Source organism: Lichenostomus cassidix, chromosome 18, assembly GCF_008360975.1.
Source record: "Lichenostomus cassidix isolate B80296 chromosome 18, HeHo_3.0, whole genome shotgun sequence".
In the NCBI taxonomy this organism is placed as follows: Eukaryota; Metazoa; Chordata; class Aves; order Passeriformes; family Meliphagidae; genus Lichenostomus; species Lichenostomus cassidix.
The window spans coordinates 160,418-177,856 of record NC_139498.1 but is presented as its reverse complement, the minus strand read 5'-3'; the positions used below and the strand labels follow the sequence as shown (position 1 = coordinate 177,856).

Sequence of the window (17,439 nt, the reverse complement as noted above, 5' to 3'; positions counted from 1 at the left end):
GAAAATGTTCCTCTTCCGTGGTAAATGCCAAAAAAGTCTGTGACCTAATACTTAGTTTATCTAAGACTAGAAAAAAGACAAAAAAGAAAAATTTGAGGAAAAAATTTTCAGGGTTAATTAATTCAGAAAGATTAAGAGGTATTCAAATGTTTTTCTAGTTTCATGTTAAATTTAATTTGCATTGCTATAGTGCAGTACAATATGCAATGCTTCTTTAGTTAAGTTTATCAACAATCTTGTAAAAACAGTTTAATTTTGTAATGGCTAAACACTACACTAGACGTATTATAAATTCCAAATACTGAAACCTTTTTTTCCATCTTGTAGATACTAAATAGTATTGTATCTTTTATTTATTTGTAAATATTATGAAGTTATGAAATAAACAGCAGCAGAATATCTGAAAAGTTGTTGAACTGCCTACATAGAATCTCATTTCAGCACTTACCCTCTAGGAACTATTGCATACTGGAATGTAAACATGGCTTTAATTTTCCCCAGCTAACCTTCTTGCAAGCCTTACACCAAAGCTCTTTTGCTAGCTTAATTTTTGCGGTGTCCTTACAACTCCTGTAGAATAAAAAGAAGATTTTGTATGACAACTGCAAAGTGGTTATTTATATAGACCTTTCACAAAGATTTGACATAGTCTTGAAGGGATCCTTCCCTGCTCCTACTTCTATCCTGCAGTAGCATTAGCACAGTCTAAGCCTTTAGCTCATTCTTGCAACCATAACTGCTTTTTTCTGGATAATTCATGGGATGGTAGAATGTCACCTTCGCATTCTGGAAAGCGATATTGGAATGACAGTAAGAAGAAAGAAAAGCTTGAAACTTGGTTGAGATTTCACCAAGAAGAATAAGGTTGTTGGTTTTGTTTTTCAGTTGCTGTACACCTATTAATAACTGTTGCTTAAATGAGGGAGAGTCATTGAGAAACTCCAGGGCTGCTTTTTTCTGGTTTCAAGCCACATAAGTTAGCTCGAGGGGCAGTAAGGGACTGAGCAGGGCCCAAACTATTGCAGGAAAATATTTTGAATCGAAGGCTGGCAAATTCCACAGTATTGGAATGGAGCTTGTGAAGCATTTCCTTCTAAGCAGAGTTAATCAAAACCAGCCTCAGGTCTCTTTTCCCCAAGCCCATTCCTCCTGGAAACTTTCTTTACTCTAGCATACAAAAGATATTCATACCTGATGCATAAAAATCCAAAGGTGCTAATTTATCAGAATTCAAATAAATAATCACATGCAGATGATCTTTCATTCACAGTAGCTTGAGGTGATTTCATGTCGTAATTATCTGATCAAGAAGTGAAATACTTGAATTCCACCTTACCTTTGGACACCACAGGAGATTCTGTAAACAACTTAAGGCAGTTATTAAAATCAGAGAGTTGACTTCAAAAGAAGGTAAATTGTCTCTCACTGCTTTCTGCTACGGGTCTTTCAAATTACCCTTGAATTTCCTAAAATACTACTACTTTACAGAACTTGTTTCTGATTTATGTAGGTCCTCACTGTAATCTAGTTAGATTGATAGTGCCTTTATAAAGCAGTGAACAGATACACTTTTACTTTATCATTTAAAAAAGAATTAAAATGTGTATTTATTAATTTTTACAAAAACGTACAGGAGAATCATAGACGATACAAAAAATGAACCCATTAAGATTTTATCAGCCACCACTTTAATTTTTTGGTAATTCTGAACTATGGAAAGAGTAAACTATAAAGATGATCTACAGTGCAGAAGCTTAAAATAACTTACTGTTTCCATAAATATTTCTTATTCCTGAACATCTTTAAGACATGAAAAATGTAAGATGAGAATACAATGAACTAGCAAGTGGCTATTACAGAGACACTGAGGTAAGTGGAGCACCACTGCATGGCAGCAGTCTGACTCAGTTTGAGGAACAGGAACAGTCCAACTGCAATATAAAGGCAGAAAAGCACATGGTTGAACTAATTCCAGTTTAAAAATCCTTTAAAGAGTAAGTTTCAGAAGTTTGACTTTTCATGCAACAGAAACATTCAGATTGTAGCGAAGTCTCACAAATTTACTGTCGTATAAAAACTGATTCAATCACAATCAGGCTGAAGTCTTGTCAAATACAAAATGAAGCTTAAAAATAGAACACAATGTACAACACTAGAAATAGTTAAATGTTCCTGAACCCAAAGCAACACTGGGATAATTGTTATTTACAAAATCTTGCCTAAATCTCTTGAGACCATGTTGAGCTACAGTAATAATTTCTCTACCTTTTTAGGAGATTAACATGCAGATCTGACAGCTGTAAACAATGAAAGGAATGTATACAAATATATGTACATTGAGGCATAGTGCTTTGTAAGGACTTTGTTCCCTGTGGTTATTGTGAAGAGTTTTAGTCATTTAGACTTTGGAAGACTTGCTGCATCCTCTCTGTGCCCACTCCCACCTCGAGTTATTTATCATTTTACTGCAAATTCAGAAACAAATCTATTTATCAAAACAGTCTCTTCAGAAAAAAGCAACTTTGCTGTGGCAGTTGTGACAGCTGGTTGTTACAAAGGGACTTCTTGCTATGTGAACCACAAATTAGAGAGGGAGCAAGAAGTTCCCACTGAATAGTTTGTGCATTTAATATTATGAATGCACTTACTGGACAAGCACCAACCAAACCCACATTTCAGCTGTGGAGAGCAGTATAATGACAATAGATATATACATTATTTTAAATACTTATAAAAATTTAATATACAAATGGCTCTGAATATACAATAATAATGTAATTTAAAAAAATAAAATAACCAAACCATGGTGAGAATATCACCATTAGGCACAAAGTATTTCTCGTGTTGGCAATTTTAAGGGAAGTCCAAAGACAGACCATTTATCATTTGTTTGGGTATTTCGAGGTGAATCCCTTCAAGATAATGCAAGAACCTATTGAAGAAAAAGAGTAAAAATGATTGTTAAGGGAACAAAGTTATTTCCAAATATAAGGCAACAGTTTTATTAATTTGAGAGACAGATGTCCACCTTTCTTGCCTAGAATTATTTGACAAAGTATTTTATTAAAATCCTTAACTACCTTCCATAATGTGGCACGATTTAGGAAAACACAAGTTTACCTTCTTTTAGTCTTCCCTTGCTCCTTAAGCTTCTCAGACCTACAGATACTGCGGAGAGTGGGGAGGTATTCGAGGGCACTGGCTTGCTTATTGCCCAGGTTTAAAGGACTTCTGGAAAATACAGTTTTCATGACGGCCAGCCTCTTCTGTGCTTTTTTGTGAGTGCTAAAACAGAGAATGAAGCTTTATTGTTTATTATTCAAGAATGTGCAGTGATGATTTTATTTCTTTAGTATCAAAACCACTGGTTTAAAATTCCATTAAATTGATGTCCCAAACTGCATCCCAATGGATTGGATGTCTGCAACTTCTGATTGTCTGCTGCTTACACAGCATCACAAAGCTGCACTTGGACAGGAACACAAAGGCCAGCAGTTTGGCCAATGCTCTTATGTTTATCAGGAGTTTAATCTGGGGAGCTCTTCAGTTAGGTTATGGATGTGAGGTTCAGTACAACCACAACCGAAAGCATCTGTGATCTTCAAAAATAAAAAGCATCATGCAATTGGTATTTGCAAGAATATCACTATCAGGTCCAATGTATAACCCATGATACAAACCTGGTCACAGGAGAGACAGTCAGATCCATCCTGACATTAGTCCTCTGGGTACTGACTTACAGAAATAAGGCTCTAACCCATTTTCCTGTTCAGACACCTGAATTGGCTTTAAGTGCCCATTGTGCCAATTTTACCTATGATGACTTGCTTACGTTAAAAAAAAAGTGTTATACCCACACTTGATAGCAGCAATGTATTCTTTGGTCTTTTACAATGTATTAAAAGTTATTCTTTGTTAGCAAAAGTTACTACAAAGAACTTACTTTGAATTTTGTAAGGTCTTCATCAAGCAAAACCTACCAACACATTTAAAATGGGTTCAGTATGAGCAGGCACTGGATGACAAATTTGCATGTCTATTACTTGCAGAAATCATTTTATACCATGTCTAAAATAGCCATTCTTTTAGGGTTCTGTTATTCTTTTGGGAGTGGTGGTGGTGTTTGTCCATTTTTAAAGTAACTAGACTAAGGCCACCATTCCTTAACAACACCAGTCAGGCTCTTCAAGCAAGAAAAGTCACTTTTTGCAGATTGCCAAGAAGTTAATTTAGGCTTATAAAAGCACAGTGAACAATATATTGAAGTGTTTTGAGGCACACCGACAACAGTCATAGTGGTACGAATGTGTATACATCAAATCTGAAACAGTTCTACACCCTTTGAAGCGCTCTTCTTGACAAAGAACTGCATTACACTCCAGAAATGTTAACAAAGTCTTACCTTGAATCACCTGACTGATTGAAGGATATGCAATTCCTGGTGTTTGAGACAGGCAAAGTAAGTCCCTTCAGCTGATCACTTTCAGGTGTTTTACTGGTACTCAAAAAGGATTCCAAGTTTTGTGAAATATTAACAGAACTTTTGGTGAAGCTGAGTGCTTCAATAACTGCCTTTATTTCACTACAGGTCTGGGAACTCCACCAATCAGTATTTTCTATACTGAATTCATCACAAAGACCATTTCTGATTTTGGCATTTGTCCAATTAAATTCTTCATTTTTAGAAAACTCCAGTGGTTCCCTGGTGTTAACATTTACACAGCAATCCAAGAAAGACATGTTTTCCACAAACTCAGTCAGTGAATTCAGACACTGAAAAACAACTGTGGACCCTTTTTCATTTGCTGAGGTTTTAGTTTTAACTTCTTTTTGTTCTTTATGCACCAACAATTTTGATTCCTTTTCATTCATTTCAGCACATGATGTAGGACTATCTGATGGCAAAGTTATGAATTCAGCTGAATAGTTCAGCTCAGTATCAAATAAGTCACTATCATCCAGTATCTCAAGTGTTTTCTGAGTCTTTGTCTTTTTAGACCTCTTTCCAGGGCTACTCTTCCCAGAGCAAGAACTCTTAGTAGATTTGTTTTTTGAAGAAACTATAGTAGTCCTTTCAGGCATAGACTTTGAGGCTTCAGACTGGTTTGAAGAAACTTGCACTGGTAAGGGAAGAATAAGTTCAAGATTACTGTATATAAAATCCACATGCTTCATCTGGAATTCTGTGAGAAGCTGCATCAATTTATTCCATTCCTCCATGGTTGTGATTTTGTGCTGTAAAATAATAATCATGAAAGATTTATCAATATATTAAAATACATTTCTTAAAAATAAAAATGTTATTACAGAAAATCTCACACTCCTGGCTTTGTGCTCATGAGGTGAGCGACTGTTTTGCTTGCAGGAGACCACCCCAGTTCAGACTGTGCTTAATAACCACGGAATCCTCTAACTTCTGCAACAAATCTTTTCAGAGATTTGCTTCTAAGACGACGCTATTCCTGGTGATGGTTACACTCAATTATTTGGCAATCATTTAAAGTATTAACTAGTCAACTACAAAAATACCTTAAAAAATGTAAACAAATCTTCTGAAGGCAACAGGATGTTCTTAAGGCCAAGCAACGTCTCTACACAGCCTGTATCACATTTTGGAAACTCCTGAAGATGTGCATCATCGGCTTGAGAAAAATCCACCCTTGAATCATTAGACTTTGCAGAATGAATGACATTATCTGCTTTCCTTGTCTCTTCTCCTCCTGCACAAAGATAACAGGCTTCACTCGAAAAGGAACAACTGCATCGAGAAATTGATTTTCCACCTCTTTGCCTCAATTCCTGTCACAAAGGATACTGTAACTGTCACCTTTTGCTGTGGTGCTGGATGAATAGAGCAGCTGAAAGGAGTCATCCCCATCCCCAGTTCACTGCTGTCAGTGCTACCAACTTACTCTCCTGCTTTCCAAGTAGTCTTTGAAGGAGGCTGTGCCTCACTTTCTCCCTGTCACTCCCTTTTTGCATAAATAGAAGGCTTTGAAGTGGCTAAAAAGTACCAGAAAACCCCACCCAAATATTTAGAAGCCTTACAAGAAGTTACCATTGGTGTACATACATGTCTAAGAATGGTTTGATTTAGTCAAATTCCTATTCAAATGGATATTTTTTTAAGATTAAATTAAATCAACCTACCGTGAGGTTCCAAATGTTTCTCTTTCAAGCATCCACCTCCACTTCTAACCCAAAACTGTAAGTAGAGAACACTTTGTCTGATATCACAGTTATTTGCGGTCAGCAGAGCAGCCAAGTCGTTCACATCTGTCCGCAGGTTCTCAGCCAGGCACAGAGCTTGGAGATAGCTCACAGAGTTTCTCTAAGCAAGAGTTAGACACAGACCATTGAACAACTCCTGCCAATCACACCGCAGAAGTCATACATGAGCAAATTATTCAATTTATGCTTGCAACACATTTTGTCTTTTAATACAGAAAGTTAGCTTATTCAATTAGAGTTAGATTAAAACCTCTGTGGAAGAGGAAAATACGAAATCTATGTAGCCCATATCAGAGAATTAAGTTCAATTTAGAAATACAGCTGATTAAAAAACACACAAATACATTCTGCTCCTGGTCCTGACTTTGCTTCTCATCACCAGTGATCAGCTTTTACTGAACTATATTCACTTTAAAGGTTTTTCTTTCATTCTTTCTTCTAACTCTGCAGTTGCCTGGAAGTCCAACAGGTTTTCAGTTTCATATTAAGCAATTTCCCCTTCTCAAAAATTATGTCCTTCTGATTCTTATTTATCTAGGTTTTCCGCATAACACATTGCTGCAAATAAAACTATTTTCTATACAGAGCACTAGTGTTCACATTAAAGAAATAGCCCATATTATTTCTAAAACAGCACCTAGACTTTTTAATGAATGAACCAATACTGGCTTAACCAACCTTCAGATCAGAGCTGTTTATCTTACTACACTCTAAAAACTAAATGTAGTGATTAAGTGATGTTCTTATTGTAATTCTCAGCACCACTAAATTGTTTGGAAAATAAATCTTCCATGCTAGTAAAATAGCTTCTATGTGTATAGATACATACATCCTACACATCTTTACCTAAACTCCAAAGACATGTTTGTTTCTGATCAGATTTGTTACATCAGAAATATATAGACCTAGACCAACATTCAAATTTCAAACTGAAATCAGCTGACAATTACTTGCTTAGGATGTACCTGCATTTGCAGACACAGACTTACCAAGGAAGGAATTTTAAAGTTGATCTCTTCAAAACAGCCATCAAACATTAAGCTGAATGTTGGATCTATAAAGAGATACCAGTGAACTGTCATGACATTATATTCAAACCTAGTTATTTTCTTTATCCACTAGAACAGCCAGTATATTTATTCAAACACTAAAGTACTTGCTTTACAGTCTCCACTCACTTAATTTTGCATTTAGGAGCAGTATTCAACCATCACCACTTAAAGCCTCTTAATGAAAGAGGCTCTTCTGTCTGTAAAGCCTAATTACTGCCACAAACACTACTCACCATTGGTGGTAAGAATTACAGGTCTCTTTGCAGTTGCCATGAACGTCTTTATTGCACTTAGAAATCCTGCATCTTCATCAAATATTATATCCACCTACAGAAAACAAACGAAGTATCGATAGCTGGAATGGCAGTTACAAAGCGTGAATGCAGTCACAGTACATTTCATGTGAATTTTACCTCTTCAAAAAGAATGAGAGATGTTGCACTTTTCCTGTTGTGTTCTCCTCCCTCTTCTTTGTTTATTGACTTAATTTGAGCATCTTTCTTTTCTTCCAGTGAATTCTGAGTATTTCCTGCAGATGGGTGAATAATTGAGCAGGAAAGAGGAGTGAAACCATTTAATGCTTTCCAGGTATTGGCTTCAAAAATCCCCCATGTATCAAATGCTTAAGAAAAGCTATTCTTTTTTCCACACAACTCCACATACACCATAGCATTTCCATCTCCAGAGGTAATTAATTATTAAAAAGGGACACCTACCTCTATTTTTTCTTTCAGATGTTGCTTCTCCATCATTACTTTTACATTTGGCAGAAATTTTGAAGTAGTTTGCAAGTGTTTTAGGGGGCAAGCTTCGTTTTAATCCTGCTCCTTTTGGTGACAGTGGCGGTTTTCTTGGAGAAATAACTTTCTTTGGAGAATACATTTTTTCTGGAAGATATATGGTATATTAAACTTCAGCTGGAGATAAAATGTCAAACTGAAATTTCTCACACAAATTTAAAGTAAAATCCATTTATTTCTTGTAAACGACAGGTTTACTGTGCTGATTTCTGCTTATTTTCCTTTCCTCATTATAGGAAAAGCTTTCTGTTCAACTTTCTATTCAAGGGCCACTGAATATTTCTCCACCACTGCAGAAATAACATAATCAAGAGTCAGTATTTTAATAATTAAAAGTCATTATCTAATTGTGTCTGTAGTTGTGTTAATCAACAGAGCTTTCTTTATTATTATGGCCAGATAAGCTGAAATTTGCTATCTTTTAAAAAACAACTGATGTCTATAATTTTTTTTTAGGAATTCAGTCATTAACAACCTCCTTCCCCCCACAAAATCCACACCATAATTCCAACCAAACAAAGACCCAGATATTACCATGAAACTTACTTGGTGACTTGGCCGTGCTACAACTGTTAAAAAAACAAGGCTTGTGTGCGTTAACACCCTTTTTGTCCACTTGATGAGACTGAGTAGCTTCTTTCAGCTGGGACAGTATCTGTCTCCCACTACGCTGGCAAGAGGCATTGACTTCAAATATCTGCAATGGTGTTTAATTTGCAAAAAAAACCCAAAAAACAAAAAAACTAAATTGTAGACATCTTGTACTACAAATGCTTTTATGTCACTGGTTATAAATAAGAAAAATGCACTGAGGAAAAAAATCCACAAACCTTAAACCCAAGTTCCTGAGCACAAGCATACACTGCAGCAGTTTTCCCCACTCCTGGTGGGCCAGTGATCAGAACTGTATTGCAAAGGGTTGTCTCTTCCTCAATATCAGAATTACTATCTTTAAAGTCAAGGCTGCTTAAAGAAACTGTAGAATTATTTAAAAGAAGAGAAACAATTACTGTTATTTTTGGCCAACTCTTAACAAAAGAGAAGCTATATTAATTCTATCGGTACCTTCTTGCTCTTTGTCCTCCTTTTCCCTTTTCTGATTTCGTTTTTCTTCTAAATCAGCTCTTTTTTTCCATTCTTTTAACCAACTATAAAAGGAAGGAACAGAACAAAAACAAAATTACTGGTGAATTAAGTGAACAGAACAGAACAAAACTAGGGGACATCAGCCATTGTTATCCCATAGAAACCTATCAAGCCCTTTTAGATGAAAAAAAATGTTCAGGATTTGTTTGATTCTTTTGTGAAAAAAAGGATTCCTTTTTCAATCTTCATTCTCCATTCTATTAATTAATTGGTATAAAAACAAGTCTTGGTGAACCATTTCATCACTCACAGTTTAATGTTGTTTAGTTCAGATGGATCTTTAAATTCTGTGTAAGAGCCACACTAGTAACTTAAGTCCACGCAGAAAATTTAACTGAAAGCACAATGTATTAGGAGGACTTAAGTGCTACATTCCTGTCAAAAGCAGAGGCAGTGCATCAAGGTCAGGTTCAGGCATGCTGGTAGGGAAGTATAGACAAGTACTGCTCTCTCAGTACTTGAGCATTATCAAGTAACATGAGGTTTTGAGTTATTTCAGAAATGGATCCATGTTCCCACTTCTGACCTGTGTAGCCTTTCAATTTCTTTCTTGTTCCCTACAAGTTCACTGGAATCTTGAGGCTGATATTTTTCTGTCCAGAGCACATCTTCCTTTTCCACACCTACAGAAAAAATATCATAAATTTTTAAATAACCCTTCATGCAAAAGAATTGATCAAGTATAACAGAATATTAAAACTAGATATAATTTTTGCATCACAGTGGGAAGCAGACAGACATCAAACACATATACTTCCTCAATGCAAAGATTAAAATGAGACAGGAAATGCAGTTACCTGAAGGTGCACTTGTATCTGATAAACACCCGGTGTCTTCCATCACACCATCTGGCTTTTGGGTGTTTTTTCCCAAATGCGTGGCTTGTCCTGGCTCTGCCTGTTTTATTCCAGGTATGGGAGGAATAAGGTTCCTGTAAACTCTTGATTTCATTTCAGTCTCTGTATTTTCAAGCTGTTTTCTTCTTTTTGATTTGCCGTCCTCTGTTTCTTTCCTTTTCCTCTTCGTTTCCTTCCAATTTTCAGGATGTTTCTGAATTACATCAAGATTTGCAGTGCCATCTCGGCTTTCTAAGAAAAAGAGATTGCATCCATTTAAAATTTCAGGCTTTTTTTGTGCATTTGTTTAAGCCATATTTGAAGAATTTGGTCAAAATAACCTATAATGTGAGGACCAATTTATTTCCAACAACGGCATCCTTCAGTAACGTATTTTTAGAAATTCTCTGTTGTTTTTTAATGCCAGAGAGAGTGAGAGTGGGCTTTTCCCTACACGGATTACTAACCTTGTACACTGTTTTCCAAAGCCAACCGTTCTGTTTGCTTTTTCAGGAACCTGGAGTAGTATTTTCTCACTGGAAATTCAGGATTAGAAGACAAGATCTCATCTAGCAAATCTTTCTTGAATGCATTAGGAAAAGCTCGTTGGTGGCCTGAAATCTGAAATACACACACACAAAATTACTCAAAAACTTTGCACAGAATGCTTTGGGTAATTTAAACGGGTAGTGTCTCATTAAACTCAGAGATTAACAGAATCTCTTATGAACTGATGAGAACTGTCTAACGTTAAGATGCAAAATGGGTAACTCACACAAGGGGAAATTAAAAAAAACCAATAAATTCCAGGACTGAAACAGATTCAAATATAGGATTTTTTAAAATCATAACTCCAAACAAATATGAAAACAATTTGAATTTTAAAGTACTAACCACAGGTGCAGAACAATTTTCAGTTTGTTTTGAATTCACCATGGAAAATTCACCAAGTGAGAGAGTGATTTTTGTGATGTTGGTGACTTCAGTACTCAATTCCCTCAGCTTAGTTAACAGAGGACATGATGGTGATTGCAATTTCCACATAGGAGAACCTGCAAAAGAACCCCCACCAAAAACAAAACAAGAGTTAACTTCTATTCTAGGGAAAAGAAATGGACTGGTCTTCCCTCTTTTGTGATGTCTTTTGCCTTTGTCAAAAGGAAATTGTTTCTGCCCAAATCAGTCCACCTCTTTATTCTCCATTTATCTTTATTCTCCAAACTGCAACTTGACAGACCAACTTTTTTTACTAAATATTAAGAATTTTGCATCCTTACCTATGTATGTATAGATTACTTTAGCATCAACTTAATTTGTAAATTTTGTATTCAAAAACATCTTGCTGGAAGCTTCTACATTTTGTTTTCTTACTGAGACACAAAACAAAACACCCAGCTATTCCAGTCCTAAACTGTTCAAGTTTTTCTTTTCTGCACAAATTTCTCAGAAATTATTACATACATTTAAACAAAACCCAAAAGCTTAACAAAAGCTTACAATCATCCTTCTGCTGTACATGGACAACAGCCTTAAAACAAGAACTTGCAAGAAAGTATGCTTCCATTGCTGCTGCTTTCTTTGCAATCTGCCTTTTCAGTGACTCTGGCAATCCACTCATTAGGAATTCACGTTTGGCTCTGAACTGATCATCATCTTGAGAATTTTCAGATGCATCTTGGCTTTAATGAAAATAGAAATGAAAAAAAGAAAAAAATATAATTATTAGAACTTCTAGATATGCAAGGCTGAATTCAACCACATTCTCTTCCACATGAGTTAAAGACAGTCTGGGAGAACTGCTAAAATTCATTTTAATGTAGTTAGCTTGAAATAAATTCTAAATTTTGTGTTAGAGGTTGTAATTAAAAAAAACCAACTTTGGGTTTGTATTTTATATGCAACTTAGGATTTCCTTTGAATCAGTCATCTGCTACATTTCCAGACATCTAAAATGGCTCTAAAATGGTTGAGGAACTCTCCAAAACACCCCTAACATTTTGCAAGCAGATTAATATATTAATCAGTATAAAACTCATGAATATTTATAGCATATTTCAATAACTGTATTTAAATTTGTAAAATGAGAGAATGTTAAAGTAACCTTGAAATGTATTTTGATTCATAAACAACTGCAATTTTGACAACTGACCTGCTTTCATCAAAGATCACAACTGGTTCACCTACAGAGTTTTGAGCATTTTTGCTGAGGCAGGCAGGTGGGTATCCCAGTTTCCCTTTAAAAATGAGAAAACCCATTATTAGATTAGCACTGATATAAGATTCTAACCTTGCTTCTGTGTTCACTACCTGTATTTAACATCATCAGGGAATTTCCTTTTCTTAAGGGAAACCTGAGTGTTTTCACAAAATTCATTACAGCTTTATTTCTAATTACTTCCTCAGTATAGATGTTATTTTCTAACATTAGGAAAAGAAAGGAGGCAGCAAAACATGGTATACTATTGACAGTTTTTCAAACACACACTTTTCCCTGAATAAAGAAAAATCAAAACAACACATGTAAATTAACCTCTGCACTAAAAATTAATATAAAAAAATGTATGTATTGGAATATTATTTTTAAAAAATTCACAAGATTAATGTACTACAAAGGCAGCTTTATAAAATAAAGTTACAATAGTCAATAATATAAAATGGGTTTGTAATAAAAAATAAACACGTTTAGCAAAACTCAATTACCACTGGAGTTCTTCACAACCTTCAAGTTTTTAGACTTCTTCCCCAAAACATCATTTAAGCTCCGAAGTTTCTTTTCCTTCACACTCTGCTCTGCAGTAGTGACACTATCCACACTTGAATCTAAAATTATTACGGATTCCTAGAGGGAAAGCAAATAAAGTAAGAAAGGAAACACAACTTTTTCTCCTTTACTAGCAATACATTGCAGATATCTACCTTATCTTGCATATATTTCTTGTAAAGAATCCAGTAAGAATCATTTGTGTTGCTTAAACCAATCACAAATATATCAAAATATTCCCCCCCAAAAGTACAGCCTTACATCACTTTCTTGTAATTTTTTCTTCTCAGCAAGAGCTCGCTGCCGAGACGAGCGCCTCACGGGAGCTGCTGAGTCTTCGACCACTTTGGATCTGTAATGCTGTATAGCCTTTGCTTTTTCAATCAGCTGTTTTGCTTTGGATATGTTTTTAGAAGTGGAGTTTATCTGTTAACAAAGAACAAAAGAACTAAAATAGCAATTAATAGCACTATCTTCACTAAGTACTTCGCATATAAATATAATTTTTCACTTTCATAAGAGTATGTAATTGTTTCAAAATTTCACTGGTATCAAAAAAAAAAAAGGAAATAATTAAAAGGAGAAGCAAACCAAGATGATATCAACAGTTTCCAAAAGGGAGAGAGAGCCCTGCAAGGGGATCCTAAGTTTGTCCATGGAACAAATGAAATATGAGCAGTGACGTTCTTAAGCATCAGCTGTTCTGCTGTGCCCAAACACTATCACAGATCACTGGATCATTTAGGTTGGAAAAGCCCTCTGAGGTCATCAAGTCCAACCTCTGACCAATCATCACCTTGCCAACCAAACCACAGCACTAAGTGCCACATCCAGCTGTTCCTATATCCCATCCTCAGAACCTGCAGCACAGGAGGATGCTATTTTATGGGGTTTTCCTCTTATGAAAGGTGGATTTTTACTAATAAAACATGTTTTAAGATCTAAGGTACAAGAAGCTGTCTCAAATTCTATCATAAATCAGAGTATACTCTCTTTCCACTGGGCAGCTGAGAACTGTCATATTGTATTACATTAGATTATTACACAATACTGAACAGACCACAATTATACACATATAGGAAATGACAAAATACTGACACCAATTGTTACATGAATTACCTTTGTATTTTTGGAGCGAGACTCTTCATTTTTCATTGCTTCAGCTTTATTTGATTCGGGAGTTGTATTGATACGTGTAAACCTCATTCTAATAAAGGAAAAATGTATTACGAAATTATTACTGTTTAACCAAGGAAAAGGTTACTCTCAATCTCATTTTTAAAAGTCTTTAAAAATGCAATGCTGGAAACAGAAGCAACCCCACAACTGGTGGTTGCTTTTTTTGGAGATTGGTTGGGGGTTTTTGATGTCTTTAGTGCAAAGACATTTATTTACGTCTTTAGTTCTTTGTTTTTACCCACCACGATCAGTATCCATGCAACTTTGGTATAATCCATTTATAAATATGCCTTATTTTCAAAATACCTGTATACAATTAAAGGGAAAAAAGGTAGAACATACTCTAAAATGTTTACCTTATTGGGCTGTTTCCATCAAAGGGCACAGTAATCACCTCAGCTCTGTACATATTGCTTTTCTTGCAGGAGTGCCTGCGTGCTTTTGGGGTGGAAGTCTCTAATGGGCAGCCCCTTAATTCATCTGCAGAACAGGCACTTCTAGCCCTGGGCTTTTTAGGTGTAAAACTTGTTGATGTTTTAGTCTTCTGCTGCCTTAAACTCCTCCTTAGCTCACTTGCTTTTGGACTCGATGAAATTATTACATCTAAGGTGTTTTCCACAGTATGAACACTAGCACCTGAATCCTCTTCTCTATTAAAATTGCTAATGTTTGAGACATCAGTTTCCTTAGTTTCTAAAGCCTTCCTTCTTCTGTTTCCTTTTTTCTGAACCTTCCTAGATCTTCTGGGTTTAGTTCTATTGCTTTTAGGTGCAGAATGTGTGTATTTGTCCACATAATCTTCTGGTATCCCACTTTCTAACCCTTTACTTGAAGGAATGACATCTTCAGATCCTTCTTTTTCTTTTGAAGGCTTTGTAGCAGCTTGCTTTTGTTTTCCATGTGCCTTTTTCACTCCACTTTTTGTTAAATCTGATGTTGGTTGTCTAAATGCCTTCATAAACTGATGCTTTTCTTCCAGAGTACATTTTGGTTTCAGAGAATCCGACCCTGCAGTCTCTAGTACAGCCAGCTCCAATTCTTCTTCCCCAATAACTACATTGGATTTTCTTTTCTGAGTCACCTGTTCAGTTTGCTCACTGTCCAAGAGGGGTGGGCTGCTTTCTTTGTCCCCTACATATCCTTTCTGCTTCAAAAAAATGGAAGCTATTTTCCTAGAGCCTTTTTGTTCTCTATGTAATGGAGGTAATTTGGGAGGAATGGAATGAACTTGTGCAAGGACAGTCACTGTTCTGAGTGGCAGCTGTTGAGAGTCCTCACACTTTTCTGGGTCACTAATACTATCACTTTTGTCCATTTCATGTGCTGCAGCAGAAGCGTCCATTGCTGGCTTTGTGTCTTTAACATTATTTTCCCCCTGACTTCTCAAGAAGTCCTCAAATGACACTGTTATTATACAATTATTTACCTGGGATGTCCCATCATCTGTAGGAACCTCAAAACTGGAATCACCAACAGCAGCATCACACTCTGCTACAGTGTTTGTCTTCTCTTCAGTTTCCTTTTCACACGTTTCGTTCATCTGGTTTTCAGATGAAAAACTTTCAGATGAATCCACATTTACTTTGTGCTTCCTTTTCCTTGATTTTCTTATCCTATTTTTTGATCCAGTTGTTTCACAACCGAAGTTTTTTGCGTTTTTTCTGGTGGGGGTAACATTTGAGATGTTTTCTCTTTGCGCATTATCTTCTGCTAATTCTCTTGCACATTTTTGGTCCACTAGAGTACAAGCAGCAATAAAGTCATTACAGTCTTGTTGCAGCCCTGAAGTTACTCTGATGTCATCACTACTAATTTCTATTTCATGGACATTCTCAAATTCTTTCATATCTTTTAGCTTATTATTTAAATTAACTTTTTTCCCTTTTCTCTTCCTCTTTAGAGATGGCTTGAAAGATGATTTACACTCTTTGTCATCAGCATCCAACAGTGTTTTATTTTCTCTAGCTCCAACTGCGAACGCAGCATTCTCAGTTTCACATGTCTTTTTAAAATAATCTAAGATATTGTTGGATTTTGGTGATGACAATGCTTTATCCACTGTTTTTGTTAATGGTGAAAAATACCTAGTGATTGTTTTTACAGAAGCATCTTCCTCTCGCCGCTTCTTGCATGGCTGTAAAAAGTACAACATGAATCTTAGTCTTAAAAACCTAAGACAACTTATATAGTACTTTCTCAGAAGATAAAAATTCGTGTTAATGTGCTCAGACTGTGCATGCATGAACTTTATCTCCGTGTTTTCAAAAGCCATCCAAGCTTGAAATAAAGATTCTGCTGTTTCAAATAAATAATCCTGTTCTGAAACCCTGAGATGGTCAAAACTGAAAGAGACCACAAGGTCTTTGTAAGAGCTCTGCAGAGATTTCACAGTACTGGAAGTGCGAGAGTCTGGGCCAATTAATTTGATCGACCTTGAAATGTTCCCCAGAGAGTCTGTGGAGCATTTAAGAAGGAATCCGAACATCACTTTAAAATGTCTAATCCTACCGTAAACATCTGACTTATCTTCAGAAGACACTGTGCCTTTAAAAGTACTTAAAGAAAATGAACACCAGAGAATTCTTATCTCGTATAATGATTCAAACCATAAAAGAGCATTTACTTCTACAACTTCAAGGAAGACTTTGGCTCACAAAGACTTTTAGAACTCCTGGTTTATTAGAAACTGAACTCTTCTGAAATCATATTGCCTGAAGAAGAAAACGCCTCTTCCCAAAGCCCCTCGAATGCGTCAGATGACAGCCAGGCTCACGGGGCTGCGCCGACGGTCAGCAGCGCCCGGGAGGGCGGGGCGAGCGTGGGCAGCCCCTCACTCCTGCCCCGGTTACACCGGACGGGCCGTGTCAGGGGCGAACATCAAACGGGGCGAACGCCAAAAGGAGCGAACGCCAAGGGGGCGATCGCCAAAGAGGCGAACCCCGAAGGGGCGCACTTCGCCAGCTGCATTCCCTCTCTCCGCCCCCAGAGCACGACCCCCGGCCCGCATCCCCACCTGAACGTCGCCGTCATTCTCGGGGAGGAGGGGGGAGGCGGCCGCCGCGGCCACGGCGACTCTGCCCACCATGCCCCGGCTGTAGCGGGCGCGGAGCCCTCCCAGATAGCTCGGGGCGCGGGGAGCGCGGGGCTCTCGGCCCCGGGGGATGCCCTCAGGGGCGGGGGGCGCGCGCCGCCGCCATGGCCCCGATGGCGCGGCCTGACGGGCGCGCGCGCCGGGCGGGCGGTAAAAGCGCGCGCGGGACCAGATTCGGATCCTCCGCGCGGAAGGCGGGGCTTCGGCACGCCCCCACGTGACCCGCGCGCGCTGCCCAACGGCCGCCAGTCTGTCGTGGTCACGTGACGCAGAAGGACCAGCGCCCGCTGGCCCCGCCCCCAGCCCCGCCGAGACCACGCCCCTTCTTCTCAACCTCCCGCCT

The 17,439-nt window shown here is 37.4% G+C and overlaps 1 protein-coding gene across 2 annotated transcripts; it reads right to left on the bottom strand.

Moving 5' to 3' along the window:
* Window positions 1–1,582: 1,582 nt before the first annotated feature.
* Window positions 1,583–17,312, bottom strand: ATAD5 (ATPase family AAA domain containing 5). 2 transcript variants are annotated; one of them, XM_085077237.1, is made up of 23 exons: window positions 17,019–17,312; window positions 14,362–16,139; window positions 13,946–14,033; window positions 13,088–13,252; window positions 12,766–12,904; window positions 12,215–12,299; window positions 11,563–11,744; window positions 10,960–11,117; window positions 10,533–10,686; window positions 10,027–10,317; window positions 9,756–9,852; window positions 9,149–9,231; window positions 8,914–9,059; window positions 8,630–8,780; window positions 8,000–8,170; window positions 7,697–7,812; window positions 7,517–7,610; window positions 7,221–7,285; window positions 6,151–6,331; window positions 5,530–5,720; window positions 4,403–5,235; window positions 3,121–3,303; window positions 1,583–2,932 (listed from the first exon to the last, which is right to left on the bottom strand). In XM_085077237.1, exons 1-23 carry the CDS (start codon window positions 17,088–17,090, stop codon window positions 2,854–2,856), a joined length of 5,502 nt encoding a protein of 1,833 aa, XP_084933363.1. In that variant the 5' UTR covers window positions 17,091–17,312; the 3' UTR covers window positions 1,583–2,853. The 2 variants fall into 2 exon arrangements, with proteins under 2 accessions (XP_084933363.1, XP_084933365.1); XM_085077239.1 differs by having other exon boundaries at window positions 3,121–3,285.
* Between the last annotated feature and the right edge of the window lie 127 nt (window positions 17,313–17,439).